This window comes from Lepidochelys kempii, chromosome 12 (assembly GCF_965140265.1).
Source record: "Lepidochelys kempii isolate rLepKem1 chromosome 12, rLepKem1.hap2, whole genome shotgun sequence".
Classification (NCBI taxonomy): Eukaryota; Metazoa; Chordata; order Testudines; family Cheloniidae; genus Lepidochelys; species Lepidochelys kempii.
Genome location: NC_133267.1, coordinates 40,974,148 through 40,992,139, shown reverse-complemented (window position 1 = coordinate 40,992,139; position 17,992 = coordinate 40,974,148). Strand labels below are relative to the sequence as shown.

Genomic DNA, 17,992 nt, shown 5'->3' with positions numbered 1-17,992 from the left:
TCCACGGCCACCTTAATTTTTAGTATGTAGTCCACTTCCCAACCTTACTTTTAGTTTGGGCAGGAGGCAGTCATCCTTACCATTAACGCGTAGGTGAGGTTTGCAGCCCCACTTAATGACAGCATCGTTGCACCACATGTCACTAGAGCTGCCTGAGAGCAAGTCACTTGATGATGAAAACAGTTACATCTACAGGACTGGACTAGACTGTCCAGAAAGAGAAAATTCAGTTTAAATCTCTTGATGGCCATGTGCTCAATATACACCGAAAAACATAATTCACCATTCAATCATTGCAGCATTACAAAGCTGCATAGTGATCATCCCAAACAAGCCCGAGATAAGAACTGAACTGCACCAATGAAACAAAAACAGAAGGGACACTGCCTGGGAACACCAGCCTGCAGAGCGGGCGTAGGCTGCTCGTGATCGCTCTGCCATAGGTTTACGGTCGTCTCTAAGGGGCTCTGGAATCTTTCTGCCTAATCCCAACATTCCACTGACGCAACAACATAAAAAAGAGGCTGCTAATTGTTGGCACTGGGGAACGCTGAATTGATGTGTGACATCTAGCTCCACTTCTTAATGACCATGCTGCTGTGAATAGTGCCTCCAGACAGAGCCTGGGCTAAGAAACTGAGCTCTCCTCAAAAGGAAAGCAAGATGTCCCAAGTCTCTTTGCCCCCTGGAGGACATTAGTTCCTCTCCAGCATTGTGTCGAGGATGGGAATTGTGGTGGAGGAAGTGAGTGTTCTCAGAGGTAACCCTGCCATGCCCTTTATAACCTCAGCACATGCTCAACGGTCACACCTATTTCTCTGCACTTGAGCAGCCACAGGGCAAAATCTTTTGTTTGCTGCTGTTATCCGATGGAGCTATACCCATGTTGTTCAGTGTGGAGTTCTGACAACTTCATAGCTTGCCTGGCTTCCCTCTACTCACAATTCCCCATCACAGGGGACAATCAGCCAGCTCCATAAAAGAGAACGGGGAGGCACGGGACAGTGCTGTTGCTGTGAGATTTCCCTGGAGTTTAAGGCCAAAGGACAGAAAATAGTTCAGAGCCAGCTAGTTCCTTGCTGGAGACTTGGGGGCCCCTTTCAGTGGAAGCAAGGGCAGCTGAGGGGCATATTTTCAAAACAGCCACTCACACCTGACAGTCCTCTAATGACAACAAGGGTGAGTAATCGCAGTCACCCTGGCTATTCACGAGGGCGGGGGTTAAACCCATTCAGTTCAACAGAATAAGTCAGCTCTATTGTACTCAACCACACATCTGAACCATCCCTGTTTGTTTTATTGTAAACACATTTTTAGGATATTTTTCCCCTCCCACAACATACATTTCAGCTTTTTTGCTGTCAATGGGTCTCTCTTACACAAAAGACACAAGAGCTAGGTTCTCACAAACAATTTTTTTTTTATTTAAAAGACATACAGCTCCTTGAAAACAAACCAAGATGCTCCATTAAAGAAAGAAAAAAAAAAACCTTTAAGCTCCCTTAAGGGCCAGAGACCTTTTAACAGAAACACAGAGAGTCACAAAGCCCTTTTCAATAGATTGTTTTTTTTAAATTTACAGCTACCAAGTTTAATATCGCATGTTTGGCCCCTCACCATTTTCTTACTTCATCTTTTTAGATTTCTTACAAAGAGCTTTTTCTGAAGCAGGGTTCTGTAACTTTTTGTGCGGACCAGACGGTCAATATAACGCTCTAAGTAGGCATCTTCCAGTTTGGCCATTTTCTTTAAAACATGGTCAGGGTCTCCACTGAATTGCACAGCATTTATCAAGGTCACCCCTTGCGCTAAATGTTCTTGGGTGAGGCACAGACATTGCATAGCATAACCTATGGCAATCACAGCGTTTAATAAGCTTTCCAAACACAGCTCAGCACACAGGCCCCGGAGCTGGCAGTTTATATCCACCGAAGTCCAAGTCACACAGTCATGGTGCCACTGGCCTGGCACATCTATGACACAGCCCTCACAATCTTCAAAAAGCTTTCCCCTAAGACAGTGATTAAGAACAGCATAAACAGCAACGCGTACAATAGTCCGCATGACCTTTTTACGCTCACGACAGGGCTCGGGGGGGGAGGCCGGGGCCATTATAAGCGCTAATGAGGGGCGCCCCACCTGTTCGTGCTGCGGCCCCAAGTCTGGATCGCCAGCTGCTATGGCAGGTGAGCGAGGGAGCGGGAAGCTGCGGCCGGCCCAGCCCAGCCCGCGGCTTTGCTGCACTGGGGCCAGGCGGGTGCATGTCTGTCCGGGCCACTCCCCACGTAAATGGCTGCTCTGGGCACTCCGGCGCCGGCTCTTCGCAGCCGCATGTCTGCCCAGCCCAGGGCACCCGGGTCAGGTCCTGTCCTGTCCCCGCTCCCTTCCCTGCCCTGCCCGCCCCGGAGCCCCCCTGCGTTGCGCACCGCCTCGCTCTGCCCTGCCCGGGCTCCGGCCCGCACAGTACCCGGGCAAAGTGTGTTGAAGTGGGCCGGGGAGCGCTGGCCCCAGGACACGGCAAGCCCCGCAGGGACCCTGAGCGGCTTGGGCTGGGCGGGCACCTGGCGCGGCGTTGCCAAAACCCAACCGCCCCCAGCGTATGGGGCAGGGGTACTGGGGGGGCCGCTGCCTCCCCCCCCCCGCTGTGAACAGTGGGTTCGGGGCTATTTCCAGTCATTGAACAGCTCAAGGCCCACTGATTGTGCATCTCATCCTGTAACACCCGGGCTGGTGTCTGGTATCAGGTCTGCTCTCGATGACAAGGGCGCATGTTCTTGTCTTTTTCCTTGTCTTTTTTTTTTTAATGGAGGTGGTGACTTTGAAATAAAGGATACACAGTTATTCCTTACTGGAGAGTAAGGTGCACTTTTCTTCCAAGCTGGGCCGTTAGCATAATACAATAATACCTAGCTCTTCATTTACTCCTTCTCATAACACAAGAACAAACAAAAGGAAGTATTTCTTCACACAACCCACAGTCAACCTGTGGAACTCCTTGCCAGAGGATGTTGTAAAGGCCAAGACTATAACAGGGTTCAAAAAAGAACAAGATAAATTCATGGCGGATAGGTCCATCAATGGTTGTTAGCCAGGACGGCAGGGATGGTGTCCCTCATCTGTGTGTGCCAGAAGCTGGGAATGGGCGACAGGGGATGAATCACTTGATGATGACCTGTTCTGCTCATTCCCTCTGGGGCACCTGGCATTGGCCACTGTCAGCAGACAGGATACTGGGCTAGATGGACCTTTGGTCTGACCCAATGTGGCCGTTCTTATGTTTTCCATGGCCCTGGCTGTGACACAGTATCCTGACCCCTGGGTGCAGAGTCATAGTGAAACAGCTGTGGTTTCTCTCAGCCCATTACAGACATCTATAGTCCAGATCCATAAATTGATCACAAGGCGAGTATCTCACTAATCCAGGACCCTCCCTTCATGCTCTGGAATCAATATCAAACAAATCTGAGCAGAGCAGGGCTGAAGTAGCTGTGTCTGGGGTCTAGAGACCAGAGGCTGGGCTTGGTGGACAGGGGAATGAGTTTTGTTAGAGAGGGTTCAAAACTATAACGTAGAAGCAGTTGAGAGGTTCCCCACAGTTGGGCAGCACCTTTGCACTTGTCTCCCAAATACAGAGAAGTCAGTCCCACTGCCAAGGGCAAGTTATATCCCCTGCTTCAACTGCTCACCAAAGGGGCTGATCAGTTGACTTGGTCTCCACCAAGCACCCACCCCCATCTCCTCCCCTCGCACGCACAGGTCATGCTGGCAATTGGCAACTCTGGTAGTTGCCCAGGGTGGTAGATTCCTGAGGGTAGCAGATTTTGGGAGCTCTCCTGGTTTCTTTCCTGTGGGGTGGTGGCTGCCCCATAGGGAAAGAGGCAGGTGGGGCTGCCCATGGTGGGGGAAAGGAAGAGCCCCCTAACAGGCTCTGGGGAAGTTCTCCCCTTCCCAGCTCGTCCCTACCCAGGTCAGGGAACTCATGGTTATAGCTCAGACACTGAATGGCACAGGGCTGTTCCTGGTGGCACCAGCCAGTACTGGCTGCTATGGGCCCTGCTGCCTGGGAAGCCCCCTACCCAAGCTGCTACCTTCTGTGGCTGTCCCATGCTAGGAGCCTGAAAATTAGGCCCTCCCCTGTAGGGGTGGACCCAGGAGTGGGGGTGGTTAGGACCAGGCAGGGAATGGGGAGTGGACTGGTGCTGCAGACTGCTGTGCAGACAGTGCCCAGGTCATGGTGGGGTTGAGCTGAGCGGCTCCAGGGCAGGGGGCCAGAGGAGCCTTGGCTCATCTCCAACATCAGCTGCCTTCACTCTTGCTGTGGAGTATCTCCAGCAGAAATCCCCTGACCAGGCCGACTTCCTCCTTTACAAATTCATGATCTCTTCCCTCACTTCTGCCATCTTCCTTGCTAAACAACCCCACTTCTCTAGTTGGCTGAACTCCAGGCCTGCAATCTCAGCTGCATGTTTGCCCCCTTTGATTCACTCCTCAAACCCTCGTCTCCTGTCTCCACTTCTCTCTCTGCACAGGATCTCGCAGATTTCCTCCAAAAGAAAGTTGACAAGACACAAGATGTCTTTCTCCCTCCCATTGGCTTGCATTCCCCTGCAGTTCTCGCCTCCTCCTGTCACATGCACACACACTTGTTTGCTCTCCTCCGCTTGCCCCAGTCATCCATCTCCTTATCATACTTGCGCGCCCTCTCGCGCTGACCTCATTGTTCTCCCTAACCTCTCACTCTTTCCCTCAAGACAAGCAGCCTTACAAACAAACTAGAAACAGAAAAACCAATACGGCACACTAACTGGATTAAACGCTGGCTAACTGATAGATCTCAATGTATTTGTAAATGGGGAATCATCGAGTGAAAACCTTTCTGGGTGGAGTGTCTCACAAAGATCAGTTCTTGGACCTGTGCTATTTAACATTTTTATTAATGACCTGGGAAAAAACATAAAATCAATCAGTAAAAGTTTGCAGATCTGCCAAAAATTGGGAGAGTGGTAAATAATGAAGACAGGTCACTGACCGAATGATTTGGATAGATTGATACAAGCAAACAAGATGCATTTTAATATGGCTGAATGTATATATCTAGGAACAAAGAATGCAGGCCACACTTACAGGATGGGAGAAACTATCCTGGGAGGCAGTGACCCAAAGAGATTTGGGGATCATGATTAAGGCTACATTTTAGTCACAGCTCACAGAGCTGCCTGGCCACACCTCCACCTGGCAGCTGAGCAAGGGGGATGTCACCACTTCTGGGGAGCCCCCCAAATAAGTGCCACCCAGAGCCCACCTCATCCCCTCCCATGCCCCAACCCCCTGCACCCTCCCACACCCCAACTCTGCTGCTGGAGGGGTGTAGGGTGCAATGGCCCGAGACTGCCCCAGCAGCGGCCAGTGCACCTGGTGCAAGGGCTGCCCTCGCTGCCCTTGAGCCAGGCGCACTGGGCACTTCAGAAGTCATGGAGGTCACAGAATCCATGACCTCTGTGACAGACTCGCAGCCTTAATCGTGATGGATAATCCGTTGAACATGAGCACCCACTGTGATGCTGTGGCCAAAAGTGCTAATGCGATCCTGGGATGCATAAACAGTGGAATCTTGAGTCTGAGTAGAGAGGTTATTTTACCTCTGTATTTGGCACTGGTGCGACCGCTGCTGGAATAATGCATCCAGTTCTGGTGTCCACAAGTCAAGAAGGACGTTGATAAATGGGACAGGGATCAGAGAAGATCCATGAGAAAGATTAAAGGATTAGAAAACCTGCCTCATAGGAACAGACTCAAAGAGCACAATCTACTTAGTTTAACAAAGAGAAGGTTAAGGGCTGACTTGATTTGTCTGTAGCGTATTGTCCGCTACATGGTGGAAAAATATTGAAAAATGGGATCTTCTATCTAGCAGAGAAAGGTCTAACACAATTCAGCTCATGCTGGAAGTTGAAGCTAGACAATACAGACTGGAAATAAAAGGTGTAAACTTGTAACAGTGAGAGTAACTATTCTTGGAGGAACTTCTCAAGGGTCATGGTTCAGGATAAGATTTTTGTCATGGAGGTCACGGATTCTGTGCCTTTCAGAGACCTTTGTGACATTTTCCGCTTCAGCCCCATGCTGGAGGGGGCCCTGGAGCTGTAAGCTGCTGTCATTGGTGCTGGGAGTGGGAGCTGGAGCTGGAGCTGTCAGTCCTTCTCCCTCCCCCCAGTGCTGGTTATTTGTAGTAAAAGTCACAGACAAGTCATAACCTTCTGTGAATTTTTGTTTATTGCCCGTGACCTGTACGCAACTTTTCCTAAAAATAATAGCAACAAAATCTTAACCTTCGTCATGGTGGTTTCTCCATAACTGGCAGTTTTTCCAATTGAGATTGGATGTTTTTCCAAAGGATAGGTTGTAGGGAAAGTCACAGACAAGTCATAACCTTCATGACATTTCCAGCATGGCCCACCTGATGATCACTTTAGATAAGCTATTACCAGCAGGACAGTGGGGTGGGAGGAGGTATTGGTTCATATTCTCTGTGTATATATAAAGTCTGCTGCAGTTTCCACGATATGCATCTGATGAAGTGAGCTGTAGCTCACGAAAGCTTATGCTCTAATAAATTGGTTAGTCTCTAAGGTGCCACAAGTACTCCTTTTCTTTTAGCTGTTTGTTCTAGCTCAACATGGCTAAACCAGAGCTCTTCATCTTGCTCTCACTGCTACTTCCTTTCTTGGTCTCTCTGGACACTACTACCTCCCTGCCCGTCACTCAGGCTGAGTAAATCTTCCCAATTCTTTGTGTGTAACATCTAAGAGCCCCTTTCCGATCCATCCACACAGCTAAAACTCTTGTCCGGGCTCTCATAAGGATTACGGCACCATCCCTCTTTGTATCCCTCCACTGATTCCTCTTTATCAGGCTACTTGTCTTTCCTTCCAAGGCCCTTCATGGCCTGCCACCACCCAACCTGTCACCTTTCAGTCAGTATGGAAAGGCCGACTTCTGCCTCGATCAATCAGCCAGTGGTGCCAGCCTCCAGTGCCCAGTTACATTTTCAAACCGGCACCTACAGGCTCGCACGAGAGGTGCTTCGCATGAACATCCACACAGCAGTGTCCTCCTTCAGAACCCACCTTTCCTGGGGTGCATATGGAACCCTGGGCTGCTGGGGCCATCACCTGTTGTGCCAGCCAACGTTATCTCCTTGATTCTCATGCTCCCCTGTCGGTCGGTCTCTTGTCTTCTACTTGGCTTGGGAGGTCTTTGGCACAAGGACCATCTTTTTTGCTCTGGTAGTGCAGTACCTAGCACATTGGGCTCCTTGAGGACACAGTAATGCAAATAAATTTCATATTTACAGACTGTAACATGAGGTTTGGGCCAAGGGTCTGGTATCACAGTACTGTCCTCTGAGGACCACTGTCCATGACAGCTTGATCCCTGGCTGACCAGGAGAGGTGGTGGCAAGTTGGGCTGATGTATGAAGTTTTGCTAGACAGGGTTTTATGGGATATACTTTGTCCTCCCCTTTGCCCCCAAATCCCTCCTGCCTCGATTCAGATTTGTTGCTGAGTCTGGAGTACAGCATGTACTAGGAGCATGTGTCTGGGAGGGTGCATGGAGGGAGGCTTGTACACAGCCCCCACCCCTGCCAATTGCTGAACGGACTGTTGCATCAGCTAGGATCTGTGCACAGTTTTTAGGAACAGTAGGGGAGTCCCACATACTAATCACACAACACTTTGCAATGCTTTGAGTGACACCTGCGGGTTTATGAAAGTGCACAGAATAGTCAGTCCCCTTGTTCTAAAGAGTCAGTTCTTGGTCACCCCAAAGGCAAGTCATAGAAAAGCTGCTCAGTTTTATGATTGGTCTCTTGGGTGTCCCTTTCTCCCACAAAGGAGGAAAGGGCTCTAGCTTGCTGATGTGCTTTGCAGGAAGAAAGGCCCTGATTGTGTTGGCACACGAGGAGAAGAACTCCTTCAATCATGCCATGAAAGATGCTGCTGTGGGTGTGCTGCAGAAGAGAGGCTGGAGTGTCACCATTTCTGACCTATACAAGATTAAATTTAACCCTGTGCCATCACTGGTACTGAACATCACTACTCCCCTTAAAGTTCAGCATTTCCCATCTTTGTTCTTAGTACTGACCTCTGTCTCCTATCTCAGGTAAGTCAAAAGACCCCAAGAACTTCAAGTATGGTCCTGAGACAGCCTTGGCATGGGCAGAAGGTTGGCTGAGCAGCGACATTGTAGCAGAACAGAAGCTTGAAGCTGCAGACCTTCTGATATTCCAGGTACCATCTCTCCCTGCCAGAGGAAAGGGGAAAGTCCTGGGTTGAAAGAGAAGCATAATCATTACCGGACACTATTCTGGAAAGTGGGAGAGGTGATAGTGTCCCTGTAAAGGGAAGGATCTGTCTCTCCTGCCCCAGAGGGTGAAGCTAGCACGTATATGCGTATCCGCCTGTGGTGTGGGTAATAGAACTGAACACTGGCTTGTGGCACTCCCCAGGGCAAGGCTTCGGTGGAGATGGATAGGCTCAGCCAGATGGAAAAGAGACTAGATATGGGGTAGGCTTGGCGGTTTGAGGCCCAAAGCCATTTCTCTACATCTAGGTTGACTCCACTGTAACGCAGGGCTCTATCCCTCGGTTGCTGTGCCAGGACCCCCCTGCTCAGCCCCTGGCACAGTGCTAGTTTGGGAAACTGGGGTCAGGTCCAACCTGCGTGCACAGGGGGTGAGGAAAGCTCAGGGTTGCTGGCAGGTATTGCTTGCCTGTTTGAAGCACAGATGGGAACTGAAGAGAAACAGTCAAACTAAAGAGTCCCATTCAACTGGGCCCAAGCAAACACTGTGAGTTTTAGTATGGGTAACATAAAGGGGTGCAGTTAGGCCCAAAGAATGTCAGCGTTGCTTACAGGCTGGAGGACTGGAGCCTGGGAAGAGTTTGGGGGCTACTCAGCTGCACATGAGCTTTCAGTGAAACACTGATGGGGATACATGAGCAGGGGAATCTCACGTAGGAGCAGTCAGGTCACTTTACCTCTGCATTGGGCGCTGGTGCAACCTCTGCTGGAATCCTGTGTCCAGTGCTGGTGCCCACAAGTCCAGAAGGATGTTGTAAATTTGAGAGAAGAGCCACGAGATTGGTTATAAGGCAGGTTTTCTAACCATGTAGTGATAGGCTCAAGGAGCTGAATCTGTGTAGTGTAACAAAGAGACGGATAAGGGGTGACTTGATGAGTGTGCTCTAAGTTCCTCCAAGGGAACAAATATTTAATAATGGGCTGCTCAATCTAGCAGACAAAGGTAGAACAAGATCCTGTGGCTGGAAGCTTGACAAAACGAGAGGGGAAACAGAGTAATTAACCATGGGACGAACCAAGGGTTTTGGTGGATTCTCTATCATGGGCAACTTTTAAATGAAGATTGGATCTCTTTCTAGAAGCTGTGTTCTGGGAAGTTCTGCAGCCTATGCTACAGCAGAGGTCAGACTGGATGATCACAATTGTCCCTTCTGGTCTTGGAATCTATAAAACTCCAGGCCAAAATTCCTGCAGCACAAGGGGATGCAAGTCACCCCTCCTGCTGTACAGCTAAACCCATAGAACAAGACATAACTTGAGGAATTAGATTTTCACAGCAAACCAGAAACCCTGAGGGTACCAGTATGTGCTGTTACTCTTGGTTCTCGGCCTTCTCCAGTAGTTGTAATAGCCTTGAACTGAAGGCGGCCTGTCCTGCCCAAATAAAAGCCTTGGCAGTCTTAGAGCTTTCCTGTGTTTTCTCATTCTAGAGTGGCCTGCTCCATTTCTGTGGCTTGCAAGTCTAGGAGCCCCAAATCGCCTACAGCATTAGTCACGCTCCTGAGGATGCCCGTTTGCAGATCCTGGAGGACTGGAAGAAGCGACTGGAAGCTATCTGGGAAGAGAAACCTATCAGTTTTGTTCCAGACATCAACTTTGATCTGAGCTACGTAGGGGGCTTTGTGCTGAAACAGGAGGTGCAGGACCGCCAGAAAGCTCAGAAATATGGGCTGAGTGTGGGGCAGCACCTGTGGAAAGCCATCCCACCTGACAGCCAGGTCAAAGCCCAGAAGAAATAGCTTCCTCTGCAACACAAGGCCCAGTGGGCTCCTCTCTGGTCTCTATCACTGTGTGGCTCTGCCATGGTGGCAGGTCTCTTGGCTTTACCCTACTTTCAAATGCCTTTCTGCTCTTTCGTAGGGCGAGGAGAGCATTTCTTCTCTTCCCACCTCTTCCTCATGGGGGCGTTGGTGCCTCTTGCAGGCTACTCCTATCTCCCCTTGACTCAGGGAGGCGTCAGTGCCATACCTCCTCCAGTCAGGTAGCGGTAATTAACCTACTGGGTTCCAATAGCATCTGAGAGTGGGATGAGTTGGGAATCTTGCCTCCCTATTATTACATGGTGCTTGCTGTTCACTACCCTGGTGGTCTTGGTATCGTACAATGTAAGCTCTCTGTTCATGTATAACACAATGATTCTAAATAAAGAGGTTTCCTATTGGAACTGCTTATTTTATATATCTGTGTCCTTGTGTTCAGGGGTGACCTTCAGGCCTGGACAACCCCTGCACTGAGTTATTGCACCCGCCCCCGAGGTCTCTACCAATCTGACCTGGGGGGAAATTCCTTCCCAATGCAGATACGGTGATTCGTTAGACCTGAGCATGGGCGTGAGACCCACCAGCTAGACACCTGGGAAAGAATTCTCTGTAGTAACTCAGAGCCTTCCCCTCAAGTGTCTAGTGTTGCCCACTTTCTAATCCCACAAAACCAAACACCCTAGCCATGCCCCTTCCCTGAGGCCCTTTCCCCAAGGCCCTGGCCCTCACATTTCCCCTTCCCTCGGTGGCTCGCTCTCCCCCACCCTTTTAGAAACGCCCCTTGTTTGTTTTGGAGGGAAGTCCCTGCTCTGCTGTCTAAATTTATGATCCTGCTACTTGCAAGGAAGGTTTCCATTGGGTTTAGAGACCTCCCTGATTTGTCTTGGGTCCACCATTCCAAAGAGCAGAGAAAAGCCACAGCCATCTCTACTGTTCCTTCTACATTGGCTGCCGAGTGTAGCCCTGCTGCAGGAACAGCATCACTGACAAAGCGTGCAAGCTGGCTCAAGGTGCTACCTCAGTCAATACCAGGAGGACAATAGGGGCAAGAATCTCCATCAGGTCACTTGAATAACACAAGTTTTGCCCCCTCTCTAGCTCACCTTGTTTTCATTACGTTTTCAAGTTGTCACACAGCTTGGAAGGTGATCTGGCTGCTGGGAGGAAAACGTTTGGTCTTTGTTTAACCACTAGGCTGAACCTCAGGAAGAGGACTGGCACTGCTGGCCCTGTCTCTTCCTGGGTAAGGCCTCACATTTGGTAGGGTCTGAGGTCAGTGCCAAAAGCTATTTCGCAGACCCCTTTGGGCAGTGGCCAGGCCAGGAGGAGGGTGCAGTCCTGTAAGTGCATATGTATCAGTGCAAACCTGATCATCAGTAGCCCTGGGCTATGGTAATATGCAGGTATTATGCTTGCAAATCTCTTGGCACAATTAAGTTTCATGGATGAGTGATGAGGAGATTCCCCCTTTAATCATGATATGTTGAAGAAGCCATTGAGCCACTTCAAGCCTGCTCTTTGGACTGGTAAAAGAAGTGGAGTGTATCCCTTGCCCACATTTAGAATTTGCTAGTGGGAGAAGGGTCACTCCTTTTACATTAGAGGAGCATACTTCCGTGGCCTTGGTGGTCTGATTCTTAGCCAAAGGGACACAGCTTCCCTCGGAGCCAGCGCAAGGTTTGAAATTATCCTCGCATCACTCCTACACAGACTGGAATGTTCTGATGTGCCTTAGAGAGCACACTGTGCAGCTCTGCTCTACAAGGACAGGCCACCCTGACTACTGGACCCTCAGACTCTCCCATCCAGGAGCTAGCGTGCCATAGCCACACCCCGAGAGCCTGGCTTCTAAGAGACTAGCCTGCAATCACTTGGCAGGTAGTCCTAAGGTCCTCAACTGCAATCCAGATTTTCCTTCACTTCTAAAATAAATGAGGGTCTATTTGCCCTATCCCCGGAGGCTTCCCTCACTGGATTTGGAAGTGAGGCCCAGGGAGATGACACACAAGGTGTGCAGGTCCTGCAGCCAGGTGGGTGTGCTGTCAGCAAGGCGCTCTCCATGTGCAGAACAACAGGCAGAATGGCCTGGGCTGCATTCCAACAGGCACCTATGTGCTGGGCCCTTCCTTTTGGGAACTGTTGAAAGAAGGGAGCAGCCACTGCTGCTGCCACCTCTGGCTCTGAAGGAGCCCAGCACAGCTGGGCAGCTAGGAGAGGTTTAGGGTTGAGCCACTAGATGGCACATGCCAGCTGTTGGTTGGTCGGAGCTGCAGCATGGATAGAAGAGAAGGGAGCAGTAACGCAGCCATTGCTATAGTGATTCACTGGTGGCAGCCATTCAACTTGGGAGAAACCTACAGGTGAGGGCTCTTGGGGTCCTCAGAGTGACGTCCCAGGAAACCGCTGGTGGGTTTTTAGGCTCTAACAGGAGTAGCTGCGTGAAATGTTCTCCCCCTGCATTGGCAGAGCTTTGACTCTGCACCCGAGAATCAGTTCACTCTGCAAATGAGCAATAGGAGACAAGTGGCTGGTGTGTGTGTGTGGAGTAGCTAGGAGGGCAGTGAGGGAGAACAGACCCCAGGGCTCAGCCGACCAGCTAGAGGAAAAAGTCTGACCAAACTCGCAGTGCGGCTGGCACAAAGCAAGTTCTCTCTTTCTGCATGTCAGCTCAGAGCGGGGCCTGGCTGGCTTTTCCCAGCCCCAGTAGCCACATGTGGCCTTGGTAGGATATTTTCTTTTGCATTCAATATTCTAATCCCAGTGGACCCAAAGGAACCTTTTCTTCCCCACTCAGAGACCGAGTTTGATAGAGTTAGAGATGGCAGTTGACTGAACTTGAAAAAAGGCCCCTTTACCCCACCCAACCTGCAACTGTACACGATGGGAGGAGAGGCACATCTCAGGGAATACCCAGCCTTTGATCAAAAAGGGGGGGAGGGGAGAGGCACCTGACAGCAAAGATGATCTGAACCTAGCACTGCCCCCTTCAGGGCTCTGCCTGAGTCCTCACTACGTTCATATAAATTCTGTATAAATCTGCTTAATTGTGGTGAACTGCAAACATTTGATTCAGCACTAACTGGTCCCAGTGAGGAATGAACAGTCAGAGGGTTGCAGGCTGGAGCACTTATGATACAGGGGTTGGTTGTTTCAAGGTTTTATTAGTACAAAACCCTCCCGGCCCTCTTCACTGTAGAGGGCTAAAGCTTCTGACTAACTCCCTGCCTGCTCCAGACAGTATCCTGAGCACTCAGCACATGCGTGGGGGAGACAGTCCTGCCCAGCCAACAGGAAAAGGGCTGTGTCCCTTGGTCTCCCCCCCCGGGCACTCAGAACAATCGGTTAAACCCCAACTTAGTTGTGAATTGCACATGACGTACTGCAGATGCATCCTCTGACTCTCACTCTTGCTGTTTCCTGGACAAAATCAAATATGGTGTTAGTTTAATGTCTGAGCAATCCCTGCTGCAATGTGCCTGCAGGGGGGCAGACTCACTCCACTGCTCTATTTTCTCTGGTCTTAGTTTGTTTGAAAATTTTACCCAGCATAAACAAAAGCAACCAGAGGTGCAGCACTCTGGCTCCTGAGTTAGTCCTGTGCCTCTGACAGTGCCACGTGCTGCTATTCATCCCACCAAGGGCAGGTTTTGTTACATGTGGAACCCACTGGTGGAATGAGGCTGTCTTGTCACCCATGCAGAATGGCTGGCAGCGTGGGGGTGGCTGGTGGACACAGCCCTGGAAAAGCAGGAAATGCTGGACACTTGAGGCACTTCGGCTCTTTCCAAGGTGACAGAGGCCACAGCTCGCTCAGGGATTTTCCTTAGTTTCCAAATCATTGAAGGCCAGGGGGGCATTTTTCTTTAACAAATCAAAAGGCCCATGAAACTGGACTGCAGATGAGGTAAATCACCAGGCTCATCCAAAATAAACCCAAGCACCAGACCCCGAGGGAATAGAGACCTGAGATGCCACATGCTTCTGGGGGCGATAATGCAACAAGAACAAAGGTCCGACTTTTCTCTGGAGAAAGGAGAATCGAATCCTTTCCCCCTGCACAGCTTCTTCCAGACCCTAAGTTGTGGCTGCTGCTGCAGTACTGAGACTTGCAGCAGAGAAAGGAGGGGCCACAGCACCCACGGCCGCTCGTCTGCCTCCCTGCATGAGCACTTATTCAGACGCTGCAGTGGCCCCAGGGGGTTAATGCAAACTTCCCACTGCTCCCTTGCTCCATGACTGCAGCAGGAGAGTTGAATGATTGTGTCCTTCTGCAGCACTTTACAAATATTACAAAATGGCAGGTCACAGGACCCTCAGGACACAGGTAAGTCATAGCCCATTTTACAGGTATTCAGAGTCACAGCAAGTCACAGACCAAGTACCAAGCAGTGAGCACAGCGCAGCTTTTGAGAGTTCCATTTGGATCACTTGACACTCCGCTCAAAGGCCCTGCTACAGGCAGCCTTGCAGCGTAGACTCATTGCCAGAGCTCCTCAGTGCCACTCCAGCGCCAGGAGGAGGAGCCTGCCTGAAAGCAACACCAGGGACTTTCATGGAGGAACAAGAGCTTGAAGTACTGGGATGACTCTGTAGCGATGGGAAATGTCCAGTGAAAGAAGTCAGCAGCTCCAAAACTGACAAATGACCTGAGCCTCTCCTGTGAGGACAGGAACGAACCAAGCATAGGGCTTGTTGGTGCCCATCCAAGAACCCATGGTGGTATAAGAGAGAGAGAGAGACAGAGAGAGAGAACACAGAGACTGTGGATTGTCAGTTTCCAACACGCTCAGCAGCAGCCCTTGCAGGGCCTGAAAACCAAGGAATAAGCTACAAAGTGCACAACACTTCTCATAAGTCTCACCTGGAGATCATGGCTGAAGGCCAAACACAGGGACTCTATTCTTTAAAGCTACCTGGCAATGTAAAAGAGGAGAAAAGAAGCCCCATAACATTATTCTACCCCCTACAATATTTACATATTCAGCTGAGAGGGCAAGCACTTTGTGTGTCAAGTCCTGGAAGCGGCAAGGCACTCAAGAAAGGGAAGGGACAGGAGGAGAAGGGCTAGATAGTGATGGGTTCTGAGATCAGTGCAGCTAGATGTGTTTTTAAAGTGGCACTGGAAGGCCATGGTATGAGTCACTGGGAGCTTTGCAAGTTCCCCTTTATGGGGACAGTGCCAGTGCAAAAGGATTAGTAGCTATTTTCAGCCACCAGTCCCTGCAGAATGAAAGAAATTTGCAGCAGAATGCTGGAGAGGATCCCATCGTTTAGGGCATCATTTTCCTACCATCTGGGATTATTCCACAATGAAAAGCACCTAGTCAGATAGAGAATTGATACCAGAGTCATTTCCAGGGTATATCCCCCAAATTCCTATTACCGTGGGGTTAGGAAAGCGACCTGATTTACTGAAATGAAACTGACATACTAGTTTAGAATTCTTGTGGCTACAGCTAATAAATCTACTTCATCACTAGGGTTGTGAAACAAATGTCAGCTACAGAACTGTGGCGGGTCAGAATCAAGAATTGAGAAATTGAACGATTTACCATTTATATTAGAAAAACAACCGAGCTCTTTGAGAAAAGCTGGGTCAAAATGGGATGAACTGAAAAATAAATGTATATACATATTTTAACGAGTTTAACTTTGACTCATAACCTCTGAGACAAACAGTGTAAGTGGGAATACAGACCTTGCATACAATTTAAAATGTTATGTTTCAAGCGTGTTTCACCTCGATAGGAACTTCTTTATCAAGATAAAGATTCTAGAGATAAGCTGTTTGATTTACAGCCCGATTCCAAAAGGGAAAGATGACTGTAAATGCCTTGTTTGGAGAAGAAATTGGAGGTTGTCAAGGTTCCTTCCCCACTCTGAACTCTGGGGTACAGATGTGGGGACCTGCATGAAAACCCCCCTAAGCTTATTTTTACCAGCTTAGGTTAAAACTTCCCCAAGGTACAAACTATTTTACCTTTTGTCCCTGGACCTTATTGCTGCCACCACCAAGTGTCTAACAAAAATAACAGGGAAAGAGCCGGCTTGGAAACGTCTTTCTCCCCAAAATCCCCCCAAGCCCTACACCCCCTCTCCTGGCTTGATTAAAATCCTCACCAATTTGCAAAGCTGAACACAGATCCAAACCCCTGGATCTTAAGAACAATGAAAAAGCAATCAGGTTCTTAAAAGAAGAATTTTAATTAAAGAAAAAGAATCACCTCTGTAAAATCAGGATGGTAAATACCTTACAGGGTAATCAGATTCAAAACAGAGAATCCCTCTCAGCAAAACCTTAAGTTACAAAAAGACACAAAAACCGGAATATACATTCCATTCAGCACAACTTATTTTATCAGCCATTTAAACAAAACAGAATCTAACGCATATCTAACTAGATTGCTTACGGACTCTTTACAGGAGTTCTGACCTGCATTCCTGCTCTGGTCCCGGCAAAAGCAACACACAGACAGAGAGAACCTTTGTTTCTCCTCCCCCCGCCCTGCCCCCAGCTTTGAAAGTATTTTGTCTCCTCATTGGTCATTTTGGTCAGGTGCCAGCGAGGTTATCTTAGCTTCTTAACCCTTTACAGATGAAACGATTTTTCCTCTGGCCAGGAGGGATTTAAACGTGTTTACCCTTCCCTTTACTATTATGACAGAGGTGATAAAGCTGATAATTAAGTTTATTTTTAATGTTGCTGCTGGATGGATGTTGTGATTGGTTTTTTAAAATAATCTGTTTTTATAGGATTTCTTTCATATTGAATGTTCGGTAACATTATTTTAAGCCCTTTCACCCAGTTAAGGCCATGCCAGTTTCTTCCAAAGTCGCCTCATGAATCTGGAGTTTGGGTTTTTTTGGGGAGGGTTGGGGGGAGTTACAGACATCAGTCACACTATGCAAAATATTGAATATGTGGGAGTAAGGGGCTTGGTGGCAGGGCTGGGAGGACCTAGGCAGCCACTAGAGGACGCGGGCTAGATTGGGGCAGTGTGGGAATTGGAGGTGGGCAGATTTCAGAATTGGGAAGGGGGCCCCTAACATGTTCTTGCATGAGGACCCTCTGGGGCTGTGTTATGCCACTGGCCAGCAGCCCTAACTTCAGAAGTACTTTTCTTGAACTGCTTTAATGACTGCAGTGGTAAGAAAAGCTTTAGCATAAAATTGTTCATTTTACTCATTTCAAGGATGATGACGTGATTAGTGAGAACATTTTAACTATGAATTATATATAGGAAGAAGGATCTACAAAGCATTTTTTAACGTTTCAGCATCTCCCTTTAATAGTGTTGTGTGTTCCTCCCACCAGGGGAAGGGGACAGTTCCTTATTCTGCATCAACAGACTTCACCTTTTGAAAAACACTCAGTCTTAGAGCTTCAACCTTATCTAAGGGAAAGTGCTTCTAGTTTGGTTAATCTAATCACTAAATGGTTTGAAATACCCCAAATCAAAACCACAACCCATCTTACAAGACACTGGAAAATCTCAGATTTCCAATGATTTTAAAAGAAAACCCAGTTCTTTTAGTCCAACATTCCAGCTTGTCAACACGAGAGCTTCCTGTCTCATGGTATTTCAAGGTAGCAATTGAAATCTTATTGTGTGCACTATGGATTAAATACATCCTTTGAGATTGCAAAGTAAAGACAATTCAAATCCACATGGGGCCAAGCTGACAGCTGCTGACCAATGTAGACATCTTGAGTTGTAGGCTCCCCTCTCCAAGCTGGTGCTGTGAAGACAGTTCTTGGGCTTGGTGAAGAACTTGTGTACCCCCTAGCCAGATGCTTTACAGATGATACAGTTATTTAGGTTAATCAAGACTAGAGGAGACTGAGGAACTCTGGAGAGACCTAGCAA

The 17,992-nt window shown here is 48.8% G+C and overlaps 1 protein-coding gene across 1 annotated transcript; it reads left to right on the top strand.

Moving 5' to 3' along the window:
• Window positions 1-723: 723 nt before the first annotated feature.
• Window positions 724-10,506, top strand: NQO1 (NAD(P)H quinone dehydrogenase 1). The gene is given in 4 exon segments (XM_073308433.1): window positions 724-760; window positions 7,932-8,071; window positions 8,139-8,291; window positions 9,795-10,506. Coding segments are annotated over 4 exon segments (639 nt in total). The 3' UTR covers window positions 10,104-10,506.
• The last annotated feature ends 7,486 nt before the right edge of the window (window positions 10,507-17,992 follow it).